The sequence below is a fragment of the Lethenteron reissneri genome, chromosome 20 (genome assembly GCF_015708825.2).
Source record: "Lethenteron reissneri isolate LAM-NWPU_2019-01 chromosome 20, ASM1570882v1, whole genome shotgun sequence".
NCBI classification, from domain to species: domain Eukaryota; kingdom Metazoa; phylum Chordata; class Hyperoartia; order Petromyzontiformes; family Petromyzontidae; genus Lethenteron; species Lethenteron reissneri.
This window is the reverse complement of record NC_083798.1, coordinates 11,565,719-11,588,943: the sequence shown is the minus strand read 5'-3', so window position 1 is coordinate 11,588,943 and position 23,225 is coordinate 11,565,719. Positions and strand designations below refer to the sequence as shown.

Below are 23,225 nucleotides of genomic sequence, written 5' to 3'. Positions count from 1 at the left end.
CTTCCGCCAAATTAAATAAAGGGGTCCCCATATGCCTCTGCTGAAATGGGGAGGGGGAAGTGAAGCAACCTCTCCTGGCTTGCCTTATAAGGGCATGCATCGCGTTTCAGTAACTCGCGCTCGAGCGAGCGAGCGAGCCCCCATCCTCTGCTTGCGCCAAACAAAACAGCAATCCATTCCCAGGCAAAAAAAAACACCGCAGTGCTTGGGACTCGTCCAGCTACCGTTAGCAGCTGGATAATGGCAAAGGGCTGTCTCTGTGGCATTGAATTATTAGCTAATGGATATGTAATGCACTTCTCATAGATTTGCCCTTACAAAGTATTTTACAATTAGATTTCCCTCTGTAAAAAAAAAAACACCTCGATATATTAGAAACTGGCAAATATTGAAATAGGCTTTCAAACTAGAAAAGACATTGGCTCTGAAGTACAGTGCAGTTGTATGATAATGTTAAGTGAAGTATTCGTATAGACCTACAGTGAATGATACGAAATCAAGAGAGACTTTTATTCCTATAACAAAATCTTCTATTTATGGTTTGACATTGCATCGATCGCTCCATAAATATAATGAATTACAGGAAAAGCTTTTTGGCAAGTCCATTAAAACATTTTCCATTAAAACGCTATAAATAATGCAATTGCTGTCTTCCGCTGGCCTTGGATTATGCCGCTTTCAGCAATCTGCACAAGGCCCATTGGAACGGCCACGTTGGTAAACAGACGTGAGAAGCAGCCAACGCAATATCCTGGCCCTCTGGAAACGACATAAGTGTAATATTATGTTTGCCACCTGTCCTGGTTTATCCCTTGACAGGAGATGTTAACTCCCTCGCCTAGCATGCAGGAGGTCGTGGGATCGATCCTATCCCTGACGCCTGTATATTTGGAATTTGCATGTTCTCTCCGTGGTCGCGTGGATTTTTCACCGGGTCCTTCGGTTTTCCCCTCCACATTTAGAAACACGCGTTGAGAGTATTTGACTCAAATAATGTCGACATGATAAGCCACTTCGTTGAGCTATCATTTGTGGCCAAGTCGCTTCTGAAAAAAGAGCTGTATAGCTCAAAAAAATTATAGTTTAGGGTTGCCACCTGTCCTGGTTCATGCCAAGATCGTTCACTTGTTGATGCAGCCATCTGAGGAAATTTGCAAACCGTCCCGGGACATGAAAAGTTCCGGTCTTTGTCAGTTGCGTAACAAACCACCAATCGAGACAATTCACTTACGAGTATTTGTCCCCTCTTCCAGTATTGTGAGATATTCATCTTGCCACGAGATGTCCCGGTCTTTTTGTACGTCCGAAGGTGGCAACCCTCTCGTGAATATCAAAGGCAGGTGTGCGCCTTGACTCGGCGCTTTAGAAGTTTTGTTCTGACAAGGATAAATACCGTGCAACCATTGACTGCAAGCACGTGACACCTTGCCAAGAAACGCACTGCACTTGTGTGTGCAGTCAAAAACAATAACAGGACACTTTACATTTCGTGAAATGCCACCTACTTTAATGACACAAATAGGCTTACATTCATCAGTCTTGCCAAAAAAAAACCTCATATACAGCCATTTTTTTGTAAAAGGACATGTACAATGGTAACCAAAGATCAAGACGAAAAGACTTACAACGCCATAATCTTACAACATGTACATGTTTTTTATTTTTACATTTTTTTAATATTTTGTTTTACAATTTCTACAAAACAGAGTGCTATAACCAGCTATGGCAGAATGTCTTTGGGAGTTGTTGCTTTGCATAAGGTGCAGTAACAGGAGCTTAAAAAGCCTGATTGTAGGCCTCTGGAACTTGTGACCTAAGGGCCACGGACTTTAAAGACTCGTGCAGCTACGTACCCCCCACTGCTGTGGACATACTGCTGTACCTGGCTGGAATCGTGTATATATGAAGGGATGACCTGTGTTGAAATATTTATTTCGAATTAGAACTTTAACGGTGGTGACCTCCTTGGTGTGAATTTTGTACCCATTTGTTTTTTTTTTAAGAAATTTCAAATAAACCATTGCATTTCGTAATTTAGCTACAAATTTACACAAATTTACAAAAATAGTAAACAAAAATAAATTATTTCTTTAGCAATAATTTTAGCTGCTTTCCACTTTGGAACTCATAAATACCCATTTGTGGCCATTTCTGTCGAGTGGGAATGTACAGTCCTGTATTCCTAAAACATTAAGGCAAGAATTCACATCCTCTATACAGAGAATTGTATCAGTTAGTGCGTCATGTTCAACATGCTTTTCAAACAATATTAAAATAAAAATCAAATTATGAACTCATAGTTGCCAAAGAATACCTTTAAACATTTGCATTGCAAAGATATTTTAAGTGGGTCTTGTGACCGACAGTCAAATCAGCAGACTGGGTTTGGAGTGTCAAACCAGGTTTCAGAACGATTCCAATATTTGCCACTCCACGTATCTAAGGCATGAGATGTGCCGAGGGTTACGATGGTACATACGTTCAGCTTTGGTAATAAATACAAGTGTACAAAAAGGGCATCGGCTATATTACGATACATACATTTTAACGTGTCTTTATAAGTACTGTATAAAAAACCCAACATTACTTACGAAGTGGATAGAGGAACACACGCGCACACACACTGCGAGTGCGATGCATGGCTCCAGAGATTCCTTTAGTGTAAGGCACATACGTATGTTCATCAAGTGGCCGTGTTTGGTACATTTATTGTCCGTCAAGTATGCCGACGTTGCACCGCACGTTTCCTCTTGGATTTTGTTGCCGAGCCACGCACCTGGCTCCTGCCGCCAGGTTGTGGCGCAAACCGGAGCAGACCGCACAAGTTACACGCGCCGCCCCTGTTATCTTTTTTGAGGAAAGACCAAAACCGAGGTGGGTCATTGGTTGCACGTGGCTGCAAATATACGGGTTCGTGTTTCCACTTCTGCAGTTGCTGCTCGATCCAGAACGAGGCTGTCGAGCAAAACGCCCCAAGTTATGCACCGCGGTCCAGGTGCTCGCTAAACTTCCCTGCATCAGACACTGTTGGCTGGACCCAAAAAAAGGGAACGTGGTGGGGACAACCGTTTTACTACGAATCGGCTTTTAACTCGTCGCATACTGCTGCTTGCGATGGATTCAATGTCAAGTCTCGATCCAACAGCCTTGTCAAGACGCCCAATGCAGCTCAACCTAGGAACACATCACCCGTCCGGTTTTTATTTTATATCGGCAACTTAAAAAGTGATATTGACATAAAATGGTACGTGGCGATGCATCTTGTTTAAACGCAAATGCTCCTTAAGGACCCAGAAAGTCCCCGTACGACGCAGCGGCGCCTCGCTCACGGCAGGTGCTTGGGTCGCCCTTTCTGTTGGAATGTCACAATTCGAACAGGAAGTTGAGCGCGCGCAGATGGCGGGGCAGAGGGAAGCCTGGTGGCCGTGTTGAGAGTTCGGAAGTGACGGCAGTGAAGTCACGGAGAAGCAGGAACACGAAGGGGCGCATAGCCAGCCAAGGTGTCACTGTCCATGACAGCCGCAGCACAGGCCAACACAGCCGTTGTGCCAGGAGAGCTCCACGTACTTGAAATATATGTTTTTTTGTTTTTTTATTTTATGGTTTTTTTTTTGTGTGTATTTTTTGAATTAATGTATCATCATCATCATCATTATTATTACAGTATTAATATTTTATTGCTATTATGGCTTTATTTCAGTCCTGGAAATATCCACCGATAAAAATGGCGCTGGCACCAAAGCACCGGTCGTCATTGGTGCCTCTTCATGTGCAGCGCCAGGTGATCAGACCTTGAGAATGACCTGTGAATAAAAACAAAACGAAATTAACAATCGATCTTGGTGTTGTTACTTTGATATGTTAGCCTTGCCTTTTTTGTTTCGTAAATATGTGCATGGCTGGACTATTAAGAGAATGCATTGCGATTAAACACGCACATGATGCGTGTGCATGAGAATCGGTTATTTACAGTTTGGGAAAATTACACGTTTTACATTTAAGCTAATGGGTATATATATAATGTACACAAAACTGAAATTTGTTTGCAAACAAAGCGATATACGGTAAAACTGGGATGTAAAATTGATTGGTTCTTGAGTTGAATCGTGAGCCAAAAATCACGACAAATTGTAACATTTATCGGGGTGACAAATCAGTACTGCCCAAGAGTCGTACATGCCAAAGCGTCTTGGGATCGCAGCTGTATTTCAGACGCTACATTTTAAAAAACGCACAACTCGCACTGTGCATTACAAAAGCGCAACTCGTGTCGGTCGTGACGAAACACCGAGAGTGTTTAAAACATGAAGGCTCAGATTCGCCCACCCGGGGGGCTCCGTGACCCCGATCGAGAGCACACCACACCACCACACCTGTCGCAGTGCGCGCACTTGAAGGGCTTCGCCCCCGTGTGCTTGCGGTAGTGCCGCGTCAGCTCGTCGCTCCGTGCGAAGCGCCACTCGCAGCCCTCCCAGGAGCACTTGTACGGCTTCTCGCCTACAAAAACACCGCAGGAACGATTCCATATTCTCATCAAGGAGCGCAAACAAAGTCACACGAATTCCGGGCATCCTTGCAGCAGCAGCTTTTGGTTAACCATCGAGCAAGGACGTTCACTGCATTGTGCGCTTTTCTGCGGCCATCTAGAACGCACTTCCTTCCGATATTAGGGAGCCACTGGAGCTTTGCACTTTTAAATCAGGATTGAAAACGTATTTGTAGAGAACTGATTTGTGTGTTTAGATTGTTGTCTTTCCCCCCGCACCTCCGATCAGCACGGTTGGCTACGTACAGTACGATATAAGTTCAAGGTGCATACATATTCTGCGATGAGACAACGCTTCCGCCATTCCTGCTGGCAACGCGACAAACACAAGCGCAACGGTATCCAGCCATCTGTACCGCCCCGGTGTTATTGTGCTGTGGCGGGGCAGCGTGGACCAGCTGAGGGCCGCATCATCAATCACCTGTGAGCGTTGCTCGTACTCGAGTGCACTCGACCCAAATCATGCACGGTTGTCTCGGAGGGGGTTCCCGTAAGCGCTTTTCACGATGATCAGAACTCTGCAATACCTTGAGCAACTGTAGGTACAATTTCATATCTGACATCTGTGCCAAAAGCCCTCGTCTCATGCGTGTGGTATTTCGAAATGCTGCAGTGGACGCCCTGACCACAGGCCATCTCATATCCGTTTTGCGCAATTTTTTAATTCGATAAATCGTCTGCATTTATGCACGCAATGATGAAAGCTAACAATTACTGCATTGGTAGGAGGTGACAAGTGTCCATCAAAGTTGTGAACTTCCATTTGTTTCTCCTGCTCACAGCTTTGTGTAGCCACCAAGTTGCCAAGACAAATAAAATGTGCCTTCCTAGTGAAGAGGTGAAGAGGCATTTGCTTAATTACTGGCTAAGTCTTCAAGTTTGGCATCGTGCACAAGCCATCGCAAGAGTGCACCCTCCTCTTAATCCACAGTATACATGATATCATGGAGCTGTATTAAGAAGACTCTTGTCATGAGATATTAGGATGTTTAGGATTGCATGAATCACCTTCCACTGGATGGTGTTTCTACAGTGAGACTTTAATGGTCTGTCCAGCCAACTTACGGATTTCATTCTCACCAAGGCCAGAAAGCCCCATTATTTCTAGTCCGAGATGCCTGGCAGTTCACAAGTCTCAGTTCTTCATCATTAAACACACAGCCGTCCCTGAAGACTGACCATTTAACCTCCCAGGTCTTTGTTTTTCTTCGAGGACCAGATCCGGCCCAATGGCCTCTTCGTCTCCGTAATTCGGAACAATTACAGCTGGCGTCGTAATCGTCGCCAGGCCGTCACCGCTCAATACTTGTATTCCGGTTCGTGCGCTTCCTCACCTGTGTGCGTACGCTGATGAGCCTTGAGGTGCGAGCTCTTGGTGTACACCTTGCGGCAACCGCTGAAGGGGCAGCGGTGAATTCTCTTCTTGATCTCCAGCGAGCCCTCGGCCTCCCCACCGACCCGGCACGGCTTGGCGACGGCGATCGCCACCGCCTCGGCCACCGTCGCCACCGTCACCTTGGCGACGCGGTGGTGCTGGTGGAGGAGGGAGACGGTTCGCGCCGGGTCAACGTCCGCGCCCCCCTCCGCGGGGGTTTGCACCCCCTCGGACGGCGAGTGTTCGGGAGAGGACGGCGGCGTGAGGCTTCCGGCGTCGCTCAGCTGCTCGGCGCTCGGTGTGCGGGGCAAGCCGGGCAGGGAGACTCCGTCGCCGATGACGCTCTCCCACGACGCGTCGCTCTCCGTGGGGCTCACGCTCTGGCAGCTCCGCTCGGCGGCGTCCTCCACCGAGTCGGAGCGCGCGAGCATCAGGCCGGCGGCATGGCCGCCCGGCTGGCAAGCGAGGATCGTCGGCGCCGCCACCGTAGGCGTTTCGCTCTGCTCTGAGCAGGCGGCGAGAAAGCGCTGCCAGGGATTGCCCTCGCTGTGCTCGCGCTCGCGACGCTGGCAGGGCTGGCTGCTGCCGCTCCCTCCGCCGCCACGGCCGCCACCGCCGGCACCGCCGCTCGGCTCCGTTTGGAGGTATCGCTCCATCTCCAGACAAATCTGCAACCGAGAAATATTTCGTTGAGATATCATCGTGGTTCCACAGCTGGCTCGCAAAACGGGGATTAATCTTACAGCTTGTAAAAATAAAATTAAATAAAAAATATCTCAAAGCGTTACAGATCGTGTAATTAATTGGCCGTGACTTCAAAGCTCTCATATAAATGGACAACCTTATATCAAATATTGATTGTTTACTTAATGGAAAAAAGTCAACTCATAATTGTCTGTTGAAACATTAATACAGATGAGGTCATACTTGCAGCAGCGAACGCTTTTTAAGCCAGGAAATGTGACACCACGTAAACATCATGGCCAAGCACAGCAACGCGGCCCTTTTACACGGCTCTAGAGTTGCCAGCACCTGGAGCTCATCAGCCGCGTGCAAGGTGTGCCGGCAATAATATTCAACAATGGACAAACATGACTCGAAAAAAAAAGTCCACAAAATGTGTATTGCAAACGCGTACGAGATCAAAGCAGCGCGATATTGAAAATAAAGACCAGCAGTGCCCGTGACATTAAATCCAGCGCTATAATTAAATTGGTCGAGTCCCACACCCACCCTCACCCTCTGCCCTCCCCTTTTGCTGGAGCAGCTATGGCAGTTTTTTTGAAACTATAAAATTGCGAAAAACTCATACAAACCTCTCTGCCATGTTTCAACTTAAAACAGAATTGTTGTGAAACTCTGTGTTAAGCAGTTGCCTTGAAATGATGATATTAAGTGTTAACATGATAAAAAAATATAACAATAACCATCAGCACATTCATACTAAAACCCCACCATCCCCCCCCCATAATCCAAAACCATGTGCCTCATATGGACGATGTTGACTCTGGAAATACTGGTGACATTCCAACGGAGCCTCCCTCTTACAAACATACAAGATGACTCAACACCGCTTAGCCTACGCTTTGGCTACGATGCCTAAAAAGAAGACAAAAAGCCAGGCCAACGTCTCACTCTTGAAACGAGTAACACAGAGCTCCTTGCAACCAAACTCCGCCTGCCGCCTCCATCCATGCCCTCCCTCAACGCTACGAGAAGGGCAGGACAAAAGTCGGTCAAAATGATGGAACTTGGCCAAGATGGGATGGGTTGGGTGGGGGTGGGGGCGTGGGGGTTTTACAAGGAAACCCACCGCCGAATGTTCAGGAACACCGCGTTCACCAGCCGCAGGCACGCACTGAGCGAATTGTGAACATGACCGTCAGGCAAACAATCGCTCCATCAGCATGTGACCGGTACTGCGACTTTTTACGAATGTTTTTTTTGTCGGGAATTGAATGTACGTGTGTATGTTGAACTTCTTTCGCGCCGTACGTAGGCAACCGTGCTAATCAGACAACAAACTAAACACACACACATGTACACTATGAGACCTCCTTTACCAGTGGCAAAATATAGTAGTAGGTTTTTACCCTTAAACTGGTACAAAAACTGACACCTTTATACAAGGCAAAAAGTCAGACCCCCCCAATCAACTTCAAGGACAGTGCATATCATATTATCATTATCAGAGTTGTTTATTTTTGTTTGCATTTTGACTGCTTGTGTTGTGGTTATTGCAAACATGATGCCTCGTATAAAGGTGTCAGTTTTTGTACCAGTTGAAAGGGTAAAAACCTATTACTACACACACATGTGTTTGGCCAAATTCTTAACCAAGCCATCTCCATCGCTAGCGTGGACAGTACTACTGGCTATAATTATCCCAGACTCAAGTTGAAATTACATACTTCCACAGTTCCAATGCTGAACTAGTTCACAGCCGGGAAGTTACTTTTAAGGGGCCGTCCATAAACGACGTCACGCGATTTTGGACGATTTTTTTACCCCCCCCCCCCCCTTCGTCACACGGCGTCACAAAAAGTCAGACCCCCCCTCAAATATGACGTCACAAAGCTCTGCCCCCCCCCCCCAAAAAAAAACATGCTTCAAATCGCTTTAAACTATTGTCAGTGTAGTGCGTATTTAATGTCGCGCTGCACTCTGATGTTGTAGGAAAAAACTTTTATTAAAAAGTCTATTTAATTAAGTAGAACGTGTTGTTTATATTTATTTCAAATTGCGCATTTTGATGTGACGTCACATTTCTCACCCCCCCCCCCCCTCCTCGTCACACATCCTCACAAATGTCTGTGACCCCCCCCCCCCCCTAGGTGCGCGACGTCATTTATGGACGGCCCCTAAGCCAACGACTCAGGTGACCACTGCGCATAGCACAGATACAGCAGGCGTTGTGCATGGGGCAGTAGCTGATGGTGCGGCAACATCTAACGTGGGGGGTTTTGTTTGTGTGTCGTTGTTTGTCCTAGAACTCCCGCCGCATTTGGCCAATCTGCACCGACCTGCGCGGTGAAGTACGGTCAAATATCCCTCGTTCGGAAGTGGATTGGCAAACGGGCTGCTGATGCTGCTGCTACAAGGGGCCACGTTTATTTCCCATCCCAAGCACCGAGGAGGGACCGGCCAAAGGAGCCCAGCGGCACTCTGGGTCAGGAGGGGAACCAGTTCACGTGTTCACACCCCCCCCCCCCCCCAAACTCCGCTCACTGGTGGTGGTGTTTGCTGCACATTAGCCTAGCGGTGGAGCGCATTGTGCACGGTGTCTTCTCATCCGTAACGGGGAAATGCAACAGCTGGTTATGTGCACAGTGCAGCATTTCCCCAATTACAGCCGTGCGGGTGTGGTGGGGGGGCTTGCCATTACATACCCTGTCCCATGTTTGTGTTTGTCATTCGTTCTGCCTGTATTGGGACAGCCCATACAAACACCCCCCCCCCCCCCCCAAGCACGTGGGGCTCGAACGTTTTGCAAAGGCCTAAAAAAAACTCCAAAAAAACCACATTAACAAAGCGGCTGCATTAGTTCCAGTGTGTGTCTGGAGTCTTCGGTGCATATCTAAGTGCGTTATGAATGCACGGCACCTGTACAGGTGCATGCACTCTAATCTAATGCTTCTTCAGCGCGGCTCGGCTCACCTTTACAGGTGCACAGCCAACTGGCAGCACACACAAACACCATAATAAACTCCGCTGCTATGCAGTACACAGACACACGCGGCAGTTACTCTGTCATTAAATTGGCCTGGCTCCTGTTGTGTAATCTCCCTCTCTCTCCTCCTACTCTACTCTGGCTCCTCTCTCCTCCTCCTCGTCGTCATGGGGCACGCGGTTATAACTCTGTGATGGCACCCGTGAAGTGGCCAAGCTCCTGGCTACGTGACCCATTTACAGCGTTCTCGGCTGGGCTGCGAGGTGTCTAGGAGATGGCAGTACAGCAAGTGTTGTTCTTAAAATCCATCTGTGCGGACCTCTGAACGCGACACCTCTCCGATGCGTGGTGTGTGTGTGTTCTCTCTCTCTCTCCAGGTAGAGCAACTTCGGTATCATCCTCACACAAGAAACAAAGCGCTGCTTACCGATGGAGTTGGTCGCACATACCGATACAGCAGAACCCTCCTGAAAAAAATGTTTGAAGACTCAGCAATGTTTGCCGGGGTAAAAAAAAGAACAATTCTAACCAACTCCTCACACTGTGATGCATTCAATAAAGAGCCCGATGATGCACGAGCCAGCAAAAGCGCGCGTACACCACCACCAATTTATACAGCCTAGCGTGGGGCACCAGATTGGAAGAGGCGTTCATCCAGCGGTAGAGAGAAACTGACCGCGTGCGTAACGCGGAGGTGTGAGGTTACACGCGGGGTGCTGCGCCACACGCGGTCATGCAATTAGTTTTTTCTCTGGATGACATCACCCCGCAACCTCCCTCCTCCCCCCTCCCCCACAAACCCCCGGTCGGAACTCTGCAGCGCAAACGCGAAAGTTTGTGAGCGAGATGCGATGGCTCCGTGTGATTTGCGAACGAAGCATTGGCAGATTTCGCGTGCACACGCGGAACTCGCTTTGGCGGTGACTCATTGTGGAGTCTGTTTAAAACAACTGCAATGTGTCTAACGACCGGTGGTGAGATTGGATGACCAATTATTTGAAGCCACTCGCTTGCGGAAGTGACTCATTGTTGAGTCTTGTTTAAAATAACTGCAGCGCGTCTAATGACGAGTCGGTGGATGGCCATTATTTGAAGACGGAGTTCTGCGGAGGCCTTCATCCAGCAGTAGATTGGTTATGCTTGCGGGGATGATGATGATGATGATGAGACCATTGGGTAACAAAAAGTACAGCATGCAAACGTAAACGCAGGAACGTGGTAATGTGTCGCAATAAAAAAGGGCCATTTCACGAAACGTCACCCATTGTTTTATGGCAGCGTTATTGACCAATTGAGTTGAACGTTTGTTATCTGTGCGTGTGCACCATCGCCCAAGCTGACAATCTTCGTAGCGTTGAAAATGTGTGCTTTTTTTAAAATCAGGCAACAGCTCAAAAGCACTTGCAATTCATATTAGTGTTCCGAATCGTAAACCAAAAAGCCAATTAAACATATTACCCACCAATGACTAGTTAAATTTTTTTGTATTTAATAAACAGCAAATGTTGCACGTGTGAGGCTCATCATTTAGAAGAAATCTGACAAGCCTGAGCCTGCAAAACAGCTGTGGCCAGTTAAAGGCGATACGCATTCTTTTCCGATTCCCGTAATGGGAGATTTTTTTTAAGTCCATTGGCCAACTCAACATTGAACATCATTACGGTAGAGCTATTCCCATCCCATTTCAGGACGGTGATAGATGTCGATTTGTTGTTGGGGAGGCCTTCCTCCAGCAGTGGTTGATCACGGCTGATGCTTATGATTTTCACGACTGGCAGGCGTGTTTGCATCGGTTATCAACAGCCACCACAGTTGTATTCCCATGGCAGCAGATTCTTCTGGGCATTGATTCACCGACAATAATCATATATGATGATAGGTTTACACACTTAAAAGCCAAGCGTAAGTCTCCAAGGCCGGATAGCATGGCGGTGAGTTCACTCAGATGTTCTGCACCTGAGCAAACATCACAAACAGTAATAATGCCCGTCGCTGCTGTAGCAGCGATCGTTTGAAGCGACTTGTGTGTCGGGTCCTGACCCCCTAACTCACCACAGCAAGCGATGGACAAACATTCATCATCATCAGTCATAGTCAATCTACTGCTGGATGAAAGCAGCCCCCCTCCATCACCACCACCAACCTCTCCCCTCCACACCAAGCCGTCACCACCTATCACCTCGCGCCTGCACACGAGCTCATTCCATCGCTCCATCTCCTCGGTGCACGGTCCCACCTCTCGGCAGCGTTCCATTCATTGGCTGCCACTCCGGCCATTATCTCCTCCACCCATCCCTTCTGCTTCTTCTAAGGACCGATTCCTTTCCAAGGCCACTCACCTCTCTCGCTGCCTCTCTGCAGCGTGAAATCCCATTGACCTGCGCGCGTTCTGCGTTCCATTCACTTTCTGCTACTCAATGCAATCGCAGCGACTCACGAAGCCCTCACTACACTGCGATATGACACGAGTGCTTACAGGAAAGACTCACGACCGAGTTTCGAGGTTGATGAGCATGAGGGTCTCTCTCTTCCTCTGAGAAGTTTGGCTGATTTTTAAGAAGTGTTTTGCATACAGCAGGAAATAGGTGAACCCCCCCCTCCTCCCACGCAATCCGAGTCGATTCTGCTGCAGGTCGAAACGTTTGCAGGTAGCAAGGCACATCATTGCACACGTACACACATTCACGTTACTCGAATTCTGCAACTCTTACCACCCCACGGTACCTCCGAATAGTTTCAGCCGACTTAGCAATTGCAAACCTACTCCAGAACCCCCCCCCCCCCCCCCACCAGGCACACATACACAAGTGTTCACCCAGCACATGGCAAAGTGGACACGCGTGCGTCCCACTCTGGAACTCTCTCTCGCCCGCTCAACTCCCTCCCCTCTGCACCCCACGCTTCCCCTCTCTCTTAACTCTGATGTTTGTGTGAAGAGGTAGGCAGTGAGAGCCACCAGGTACCCACAAAACTCTTGCGCAATACTTGCAGTGTACCCAGGTGTGTGCCAGCCATCAGACCACATCGACGCACGCACCTCGAGCCACGCACACCACCAACCACCTCGGCCACCCACCTGCTGCCAGGTCTCCTCGAGCGACGGCATCGCAGAGAAATATCCCGTGTCGTGCACCACCTGGAGCTCGTGGAAGATGCTGTAGCTGGGCAGCACGTCCATAGCAGCAGACGCGGCACGCAGCTCGCCACCACCACCTCCTTCACCTGGTCACCCACCTCCTCCGCCAAACGTCCCCAAACCCACCTCTCTCTGCCCTTCTCTCTCGCTAACCTCGCCCGGTCGGGTCGATCGCTTTGGACGTTTCAACAAGCTGGACGGATGCTCAGCAGGCTAGCAGCTGCATGCGGTGGTGCACGGAGGAAGGTTCCGTGGCGAATGCTCTTGAAGATCCGCTTGCAGAATTACTCAGCTGCAGCCCCATGCGATTGAATGAGACTGTCGCTAGCGAGCTGCCTGCGTGCGCCACCTCGTTTATATTTCTGTTTTGGGTTTGTGCGCAAGAGCAGAGTTCGTACTCCCAGACCCCCCCCCTCTCTCCACCCCCAAGCACATCCTCCTCCTCCATCCACCCCCCCATCACCTCTCACCACCACCAAACTTCCCCTCCCCTACCGCCCGCCTCCTCCCCCCCCACCAACCCCCACCCACCAACCCCCCCCCACCAACCCCCCCCACCACCCCCACCCCACCAACCCCCCCCCACCAACCCCCCCCCCACCACCCCCCCCACCACCAACCCCCCCCACCACCAACCCCCCCCACCACAACCCCCCCCACCTCGCACCCTCCACAGCCACGAGCGAGGTGATGTCACCGCATTGGCAGCGCAACTTTTTGCAAACAACCGGAGCCCCCCCCCCCCCATTGGCTGAGGCGGCGTGGTCACGTGGCCGTGGATGGGGCGGGCCAGGCGGCGCTATTAATAGCGGCGCTATAAAAGCTCGCGGCGAGGCTGACGAGAGGCGAGAAGTGGTGCGCGCGCGGTGACGTGAGGAGCGCTGATCGCTGATCACGATCACGACGATGATCACGATCATGACGACGATGATGATGATGAACACAATTGCCTGTACGGCAATACGAATTATCCGCACGCCCGGCAAGCGATGCAGATGTCGTCGCTGTCAAATATAACGTCATCGGCCATGGTCGATCCACTGCTGGATGAAGCCCACCCTCCCAATGCCGCCAGTTGTCACGCAGCTGTTACAATGATGTCGACGCAAGCCCCTTTTGTCGATCAGCTGCTTAGGTGAAGGCCCTACTCGCGTTGTCAGTCACGGAAGTGGTGGGGGGGGGGGGGGGTGACCATACTTCACCATGCGGGTCAGTGCTGGTTGGTGTTATGCCACCGATGTGATGGCTGTAACCGGGAGTTAGGTGTTTGCAATGCCTCACGATCCCAACGAGTACGACTAGATGGATATACTCCTACCGAGGCTATGTTGAGGGTGGTATGTGCATGTGGAAAACAGGGTACCAAGCGGCACGCTTTGCATGTCAAGACGTCACCGATCTTCAGCGAATGCACGGCCCGCTAAGTGACAGCCATCCGCCCTCAGAGGGCCAAGATTGAGGCTTTGTGTACACTGGTGGTTTTAAACTAATTGGTTTAAACTTAATTGATTACCCCAGTGATTGTGTGAGCTTTGTCTCGGCTGCGGCAGGCCACGTGCTCCTAGTTAATTTGTCTCCCGAGATTTATTTTTGTTTTTACAATTGTACAAACAACTAAAAAAACCACACGCGTTTATTAATTTAGGCCAGTGCCCTAATGTGGACCATTATACTGCGTACCGACTTCCTCGACAAACATAACAGGAAATGCGGAGTTTGATGATGATTTGTTTAACCCATTCATTGCCGATCAACTTATTGCAGAACGATCCATTGATACATTTATAGATAAACCCAGCGACGTAACGCTTGTCGACTTACTCCTTCCCAACGGGATCCTGGATGGTGCCAGGGAGAATATCTCTGGCTCAAGAATATCTTACACTGAACCTTAACATACTGGACGTGTTTCGAGTTATTTAAAAATATTATTTTCTGGAGACGTTTGTTTGTGAGGCTTTCGAAAGATAAATGTAAATTTCTCAATGATTACATCCCCATATATTACGCCGGGTACCTATACATGCATGTGATACATATTGCATTGTGTCATTCGCTAATGGGATTCTTCTTTTCTTCTCCCAGCATTTAGCAGAATCGCATGCGTTACAATGTGAGTTCTTCAGCAAGCAACGCGTGATGACTGAACGGGCTGAGCCATGTGGAATCTCTGGACCAATGGGCGCTAACTTCTCTTTATCTAGCCGCTACAGTGTATTGGAACTTACTAGAAACCTACCAAGGCACCCCCGCCCACCTCCCCTTCATTTTCCGTGTTGCCTTGGTGACCACGAAGGTGTACATTGCTGTTTGTGATTAGACAACAACCGACTCACAATTTTACGAATTATTTGCTGCTGCTGCGTTGGCAGTTGGGTAGCACAAACGCATTTTAAGGAGAAAAAAAAACCACAATGCATTCGTCCATAGCATTGTGTGTGTGACGTATGTGGCCTTAAAAATCAACAAATACATCCACAAAATAGGAGACATTTTGGGCAATGTCCCTTCTTCACATGGCATATAAACGTTTTTTTTATTTCGGGGGCACTCAAGTGCAGAAGGCGTGGGCGGTGTAGTTTGATCTCCCTGGCTATCTGCTGACACGTCAACGTCGCTATCATCGCTGTCATATTTTGAACGTTGCGCATCTACGAAGTCAGCTTCTGAGCATGCCATCCGTGTAAAAAATGATTTCAGATCTCGAAGCCAATAAACAACTGCAGTGTATTAATATCTACGTTGCTCAGCGTGGCAGCACATTTTTTTTTGCGTCCCAAAAATATTGTACGTGAATTGCATGTCACGCTGGAAACCCAACAGAGCGTGAGAGGGACATTCTAACCAGGTCTTCATGTCGCACTGAATGTTTTCCCCGCGTTGCTGCTTGGCTGAAGTAGTTCGGCTCTGGCCTGGCTCCAGCTCCCCTCTTGGAGTGGGAGGGGGGGCAGTTAAGCTGTTGTGGGGGGGGGGGGGCACCATAGCAGTGATTCACAGTGATTCACACCGACCTCACCGAGAGCCGGTGGCCGCCGTGTACGGCAACAGGCACGTGGCGAGTAGTCACAGCCGTAGCGAGAGGGTATTCTGGATGTGGTGTACTGTGTGCGCGACACATTTTCCGAGTCACTGATAGACCCAGCTGAATTCAAGCCCCAGGCGTAAAGCGTATACAGTAGAGGCCACGAGGTAGTGTTTTACTACCGTTCATAGTGCACAGTGGATTTGTTTTGAAAAGGCGACGTTGTCATTGAAACGACAAAAACTTGCGGGGGGGCCTATAATCGTTTGAGAAACGTTTAATAAAATTCAAGAGGTTTTTTTGTCCAAACAAGGCAACAAGGCCGAGCACGTTTTGTAAAGGGGCCAATTTCGAGCGCCGAGGGCTCGGCCACGCTAGGAACACGGACATTATCCAAGTGTCGTGGGGCAGTCTGCACTGTGTGAAAACAAATACCATATACAACTTATTCGTGGTATTACACAGACTTTGGGCATCACCGCACAAGGCTACTTTGGATGCATGCTGATTAAAGCAACACTCAAATATAATTCACGACTGACATGGACTTTGCATTTAACCACATGGCACGAGCTGTTAAGCGTCTTCCGGAAAAAGGCAATGAATGTGGCAATTTATAAAAAAAAACGATTGGTTGGTTTCAACTCAGAAAATAAAAAAGTTCAACTGTTGCCTATGCCGGCAATCAGTTTTACCTGGTGCACCTTGGTCGATAATCAGGTGACTTTACTGCTGCGACTCATTGAGTCTTCTCGTTTCTCACTCTCCGGAAATGTGCCATTTCAGCATGTGCTCGAGTATCTGTGGGTTCCAACAAGGGCTCAGATCCCCCCGCCCGCTCAAGCTGGCCTGTCTGCGTCGCCTGCCGCGGTTCGGCGTGACCTCGCTCAAATGGACCCCTCCAGTGGAATTCAGACGACGATAACGACACGCGTGCTCGTGTCCTTTCATCGTCACATTCGCCAGCCGCGATCTGTCCACTGCTGGATTAAAGCCTCCTCAAGTGGTTGCCATCTCCCATGGCCTTGTCATGCAACACCGCATCTGGCTCCAGCACACGAGCTGGTTTCATTGCTCCATTTCCGCGGTGGACGTGCTTTCGAAGTGTGTCCTCTCCTTTTGGCTGCCATTCCGTCAATAGCCTTGACCGTCGATCATCGTCCCTCCCTGCGACATTTCCTGCCGAAGTCCCTCCTAATTTCACCTCGCTGATCTCGTCAAGGGAGCGTCAACCATCACACAAACTCTGGTCATCCTCGTAGCAGCGGCTTTTGGCTCACCGTTGAACAAAGACGGTCACCGCATCGCACACTTTCTTCTGCGGCCGTCTGGAACTCTCCTCATTCCGATATTAGGAAGCCACTAGAACGATGCACTTTTAAATTAAAATTGGAAACGAATTTCTTTAGAACTGCTTTTTGTGTTTAGTTTGTTGTCCTTCCCCCACACTTCCAATTAGCACGGTTGGCTACGTGCGGTGCGAAATACGTTCAACATACATTCCTCTCCTTTAGGTTACTAGCTTACTAGCTGAAGACCCTCAAGATTATAATTAATCTAAATGAGGGGTCCAAGTCACGAGAGCGGCTCATGCCTGATACCCCTCCTCGGGACAAATGGGGTCAAGCCGCTCGTTGACGCTCGTGGCGTTCAACGGTGCAAAGCAACGATTTCACAAAGCTCGCCACTCGCCAACAGTTGGCGGTCAACACCTCTAACCACAGAATTGTCAAAACGAAAAAGCGTGCCCGAATAGAACGCCTTCCGCGGAGAAAGGGAGATAGAATCGGCCCGATCGATTCCTACAAGCGCAGGACCACAAGAATCGTTGATGGCGTGGTGCTTGGTGAGGCCTTCGTCCCGGTAGTGGGACGGATTATGGCCGATCGTTACGAGACCATGAGACAATGGCGGTTCTGGCCACCGCAAAGCCTTGGCACCGCCATCGTTAAGCCCTTTCAGGTGGTGGACGCGGGGATGTGCTTGAGCGGGTTTGTTGTGGATGACTTGCTAGCGGAGCTCCCTATTTGGGGGGGGGCGGGGGGGGGAAATGCTCTTATACATGAAGTAAAAAAAAACACCCGGTCGTCAACGCAACCCCAACGCTTGGCAAGAGGAATTCTGAGTCACCGAGTGTGGAAGGATGTGGATAGGCAGTTTACAAGATGTACACGTGACCTTTGACCTTCACAATGTTTTTTTCCGACTGTTGGCTAATCTCTGTCACAACCGTCAAACTTATTTTTCGCCGCTCCTGGACAAAGCGTTTCAGGTTAACGTGCAACGACTTTACTTTTTGCATTCGAACTTGTAACGATGGCAAACGGGACCCGTGTGAGTTGGGACAACTCGCACACGCAAATGATGCTCTATTCCAACCGCAGTGTAATTGGAGCAAGTGGAATAGATTGTGTAACTTGGAGAAGGAAGACGCACATACGTTCCTTATCTCTTCTGGTTTGAAGATTTACCAGCGAGCTGACAGAAGTAGTGTTAGACTTTAGTGCTACAGTTAGGGTTGTGCAATGACTAGCGTTTGCAACGTATGCATTTATAGTCTAATAAAGTTTGTCGGTCATAGCGTATGTAGTAGGTCACCATTGGGAAGGATATTGAAATGTTCATGTCAGATACAACACACCACAGAGAAGAGGACAGTGCCATAAAAATATAGCCCGTACCAATGTATCAATTCCCCACTTTAGAACTGATTCTTGCGCAACCCATGCACACCCGAGACAGCTTTTCTTAGGGCGTCATCTGGTCCAACACCAATGGAGACTAGGCTCTAAGAAAAGCTGTCTCGGGTGTGGACCAATCAACTTAAAGGACAGTGCATATCATTATCCGAGTTGTTTCTTTTTGTTTGCATTTTGACTGCTTGTGTTGTGGTTATTGCAAACATGATCCCTTGGATAAAGGTATCAGTTTTTGTAACAGTTGAAAGGGTAAAAACCTATTACTACAGTATGTTTTTTATTTGCATTCTGACCACAAGCATTGTGGTTAACCCAGACACGATTCCTTGTAAAAGGTTTCAGTTTGGTGTTTTAACATCTTAACTCCTGTTTTGTTGCCAGAAAAAAGGGGAAAACCTATTCTCAAATTCATCACCCTGTAAGGAAGCCCATTCGTTACGTGCCTATTACAATTAACATTTAAATTAGTTAACACTTATACTGTAGGAACCTCCTGGTTACACCAGCCCACAGGGGATTATTGTGTCCGTCCGTCCGTCGTGGATCCAAAAATGTGAGGGGTGGGGCTGGGTGGAGAGGGGAGGGTGGGGAGGGGCTGGGTGGGAAGGGAGGGGCTGGGTGGGGAGGGTGGGGAGGGTGGGGCTGGGTGGGGAGGGTGGGTTGTGGGAGGGGTGGGGCTGGGTGGGGGAGAGGCTGGTCACCCCGTGGTGCCCTTATAAAACTCAACGTTTAACCTACTCACGCCGGCTTGTGCCCGCCCTCACAGTCGGCCATATTTGTGGAATACACCACGCCGCCATTGACCCTGGCCATTGACCGAGCAACCCAACGTTCCTACCAGCTCCCTCCGCAGGAATGTGTTTTACACATTTGAACTCGATGTAATAAAATACATTTAAAAATTACAGTTTATTTTGTTCAGTCCACTACTGGATGAATGGCTTCGACACGCCTTTATCGGGAATGGGGGTTGATTGACCATACTTCACCTCGCTGGCCAGTGTAGGTCGGGAATGACGTTCGGTGCCACGATCGGTTCAGATGTCACTCGCAACCGAAGAAGAATAAGAAGACCGATGTTTGCTATGGACAGGAAACAAACTTAGGTCATTGGTTTCATAGCAGAGTATGATAACCACCACGTGACCAGTCTGGCTGGCCATCGAACAAAGACTGTGGCCACCGCATCGCGAGTTTTTGGATGCGCTTCTGCGACCGTCTGGAACGCTCTTCTGATATTAAAAAGCCACTGGAGCTATGCATTTTTAAATCTAGATTGAAAACTCATTTCTTTAGAACTGCTTTCTGTGTTTAGTGTGTTGTCCTTCCCCCGCACCTCCACTTAGCACGATTGTCTATGTATGGTGCAAACGAAGTTGAACATACATACATACGACCCAACGCCAATGCCCCTTGATTCATTCCGTGTGCCCCGTTGCAAATGCACCGCCTGCTCACTCGATCACAACACCACTGGCTTCAAGGCAATCCATCATCTTCCACGTCTGTTTCCATGAGGTGGACATATTCTAGACACCATCACGCCAGCGACAGGAGAATCTGGGTGTGTGCTGCTTGTTTCAGTATTCAAAAAGCCTCCGGTGGAATGCGACCTCTCGCCACGCCGCTGCTGGTACCACGGCACTCGCGAATGCGGTTCTGGAGATGTACTCTTTGGCATGCAAGTCAAGAGCATCATGACAGCTCGATAAGATGTGAGCCGATTAGACGGTGGCCCCTGACAGAGGCAGAGGTGCTTGCAGGGGGACGATGAAAGGATCGCTGTGGGAAGGACTTTGAAGTGTCTCTCCAGAATTCACTTGACTCAAGGGCCTGTTTTCAAATAGTTCAATAGTCACAGTTAACGTCGTTAGAGTTGTTTACACTGTGGCGATTTTAACTCTCCGACGGGGGCCGTTAAAGGGTACATTACCACGAGGCTGATGTCAAATAACGTCTTACAGTTTTGAAATGTTTTGAAAAATTGGATTTGACTTCAAGGAAAAACAAATTATTGGCATGTCCCAGTCACAATTAAAAGTTGATCTTCTTATCACTCTTCCATGGCGACTGTTGCCGTCAACTTCACTTCCTTGAGTCCTCTACCCATGTTGTGGGCTTGGTCTACCAGACACCAGCTGTTCCGAGTCCTCCACGTTACTTTGTTCAACCACCACCACAACAACAACCACCACAACAACCACAACAACCACCACCACCACCAGACTGCAGGTCACGGCGCCTTTCTTTCTGCTTCCATTCCGCGATTTGCTCAATTTTGGAATTCCGTCCCATCGCCTCGTTTCCAAAGTTCATATAATCTGTCTCAGTCCAAGAAATGTATTCACTCTTATCTATTGCGCCTTCAATGGCACTGTTTGTTTCTGGCTGCTTGTCAATTTGGGCTTTGAGCCTGTGCTCAGCAACCATGATTTGGAAACACGTGTACAGTACTTTTGTCTTCATAATAATTTACACCATAAAATCACGAGCAGGGGTCATGAACAGAGAGCCACATTCTCCATTAGTAGCTCACAGACTCAGTCCCTTTTAAAATTTAATTCCATAAAATTGCATTGCCACATGTCCACACAACATTTTTTTTGCGAAACGAAACATTGCAATGGTTTTATCAAAATTCTACAGACACAGCGGAGAGAGAGAGAGAAACAACAATCGTAGAGGTCAGACTACGCTATCTCCTGCACCAGTTGACTGAATGGAAACAAATTGAAAAGGGCCATTGTGTGTGAGATGTTTGTCTGTAATCATTCACCGCTGGGGTCTCCATCAATACTCAGTGCCCAGAGCGCCCTCCCCGCAAGTGTGAAAGGTGAGATATTTCTTCTTGAGGTGTGGTTCTTGTTGCTGCTGCTGCTAACTCTGATGTGTGTGGCACCCAGAGAGAAAACAATTACGTTGAATTAAACATCACAAATATAGGCCATATTGGACATAGCTAGCCTCCCCATATCTAACTCTCTATGGATATATAATCATTAACGTACAGCCGTTTCTCAATCCATTGATGGATGAAGGCTTCCCCATGTTCTCTTAGTCATGTACAGGGGTCGGCAACCTGTAGCGCACCATCAGAGTATGAGAGCTCGGGGTAAGCATTGACAGTTTGAAACCTCCTTTTCCAGTAGCAAGATCTAGTGATAGGGGTTTACCCTTTCATCTGGCAACAAAACTGACACCTCTTTGCAAGGGATCATGTTTGCAGTTTTGTTGCCAGATAAAAGGGTAAAACCCTATTACTATATCTTCCTACTGGCAAAGGAGGTCTCATAATGTGCATGTAAGTCTAGTTGACCATAGAAGTCCACTTTACCATGGGATTCCAGTTTACCATGGGCAGGGATCGCCAACCTGCGGCTCCAGAGCTGTATGTGGCGTTATTTATTCAGGACCACCGTCCCGTATTCACCACAGTGTATTGCCACAGTGAATTAAAATATTGTTTTTACTTACCGAATACCAAAAAAATTACTCTTGTTATTTTGGTTACCGATTCCTGGTCACGTGGATTGTGTTGACCCTACATCACCACGGCTGGTCAATGCGGATTGATGGTGGCGGGGTGGGGGGCATCCAGGACCGGTTGAGATACTACTTGCTACTAATGGTAATATCTTCATCGCTGCAGAAATCGAACTCAGCTCCACTGGGATTCTAAGCGCAGTGCGCCTACCAACTGCGCCAGCACTCCATCCCTTTGTGTGTAAGGAAGCGCTAATCACATGCTCAGCATCTCGACAGTAAATTCGTGTGTTCAAGCCACCATCAATGGGATGCTGTTTGACAATGCACTCATTGTGAATTTAAATGCATACCGATCTTCTGAAGTCACTGTCTGCAATTGCATAGCTGTTGCATTCTTTTCATTTTTTTCTGCTTTTGAGAATCCATCACTCGAGACACCCAACTTGAACATGAACAAAAACTGCCACCGTAAACACCACCGCGTGTATCGCGCCACCGCGCGTGCCTACTGGATGGCAGGATATCCCGCAGGAGTGTAAATGGATCGATCTCCTGACGTGGCACTTGCAACAATAGTGCAAGTTTCTCATATTACTCCCCACCCCCCTCCCCCAGCTCGATCCACGCAGCAGTATAAATGGTTGCACCACAGTCAGTCGGTCCTTGTTCTGAGATGTCCGGCCAATATTGCAGCGTAAACCAACGCATCCTATAGAGGGGCTCTGTAGAGCTGCCTCTAGCGGAGACCCCTTTGCCAGCAGTGGCGTGAGTCAGCAATTGCAGGGCTCTGCCTTTGTCTATTTGCTAAATAGCAGAAGGCTCAACTGGTTGTTGCAGCCCGTGACTAAGCAGGCACAGGCCAGTGAGATAGAGGACTCGTATCATTCCATCTGGTGTACAAGGAAAAAGGAAGTTTTTTTTAAACAATGCATGTTTGCTCTGCACTTGACACACATTACGATATAAGCGATCAATAACTATGTGCATAAGTCACCAAATATCTGCAATAGTTTAAAGGAGAACTGCATTTTGGGTCGAAAAATAAACATTGGATTAAACTGGGTATCCAATTGTCCAATATCACATTTTGTTATTTTTGGTTTTTTGAAATATTTTAGCTCCAAGTCCATGTAAGATCGATAACCACAAAAGCACATTGGCTGCAAATCATGCGTTGACTGCAGTGGTGAAGGAAGGTGAAGGACTACGTTGAAAGAGAGACGCAGTTGAGTGTATAGATGTGTGTTGTTGCAAACTGGCCAACGGACCAGTTTACAGAAAGTTCATAGCT

The 23,225-nt window shown here is 48.4% G+C and overlaps 1 protein-coding gene across 1 annotated transcript; it reads right to left on the bottom strand.

Annotated features, from left to right (window-relative positions):
• Window positions 1-1,485: 1,485 nt before the first annotated feature.
• Window positions 1,486-13,121, bottom strand: LOC133344758 (Krueppel-like factor 7). The gene is made up of 4 exons (XM_061554893.1): window positions 12,668-13,121; window positions 5,881-6,589; window positions 4,374-4,497; window positions 1,486-3,803 (listed from the first exon to the last, which is right to left on the bottom strand). The coding sequence occupies exons 1-4, from the start codon at window positions 12,767-12,769 to the stop codon at window positions 3,752-3,754; spliced, it is 987 nt and encodes a 328-aa protein (XP_061410877.1). The 5' UTR covers window positions 12,770-13,121; the 3' UTR covers window positions 1,486-3,751.
• Window positions 13,122-23,225: the final 10,104 nt, after the last annotated feature.

Coding starts and splice junctions, on each gene's coding strand:
- LOC133344758 (XM_061554893.1), bottom strand. CDS start 12,769: ATGGACGTGCTGCCCAGCTACAGCATCTTCCACGAGCTCCAGGTGGTG. Junction 6,590..12,667: donor TCGAGGAGACCTGGCAGCAG/GTGGGTGGCCGA, acceptor TCTCGGTTGCAG/ATTTGTCTGGAGATGGAGCG. Junction 3,804..4,373: donor AAGTGCGCGCACTGCGACAG/GTGTGGTGGTGT, acceptor TTTTATTCACAG/GTCATTCTCAAGGTCTGATC.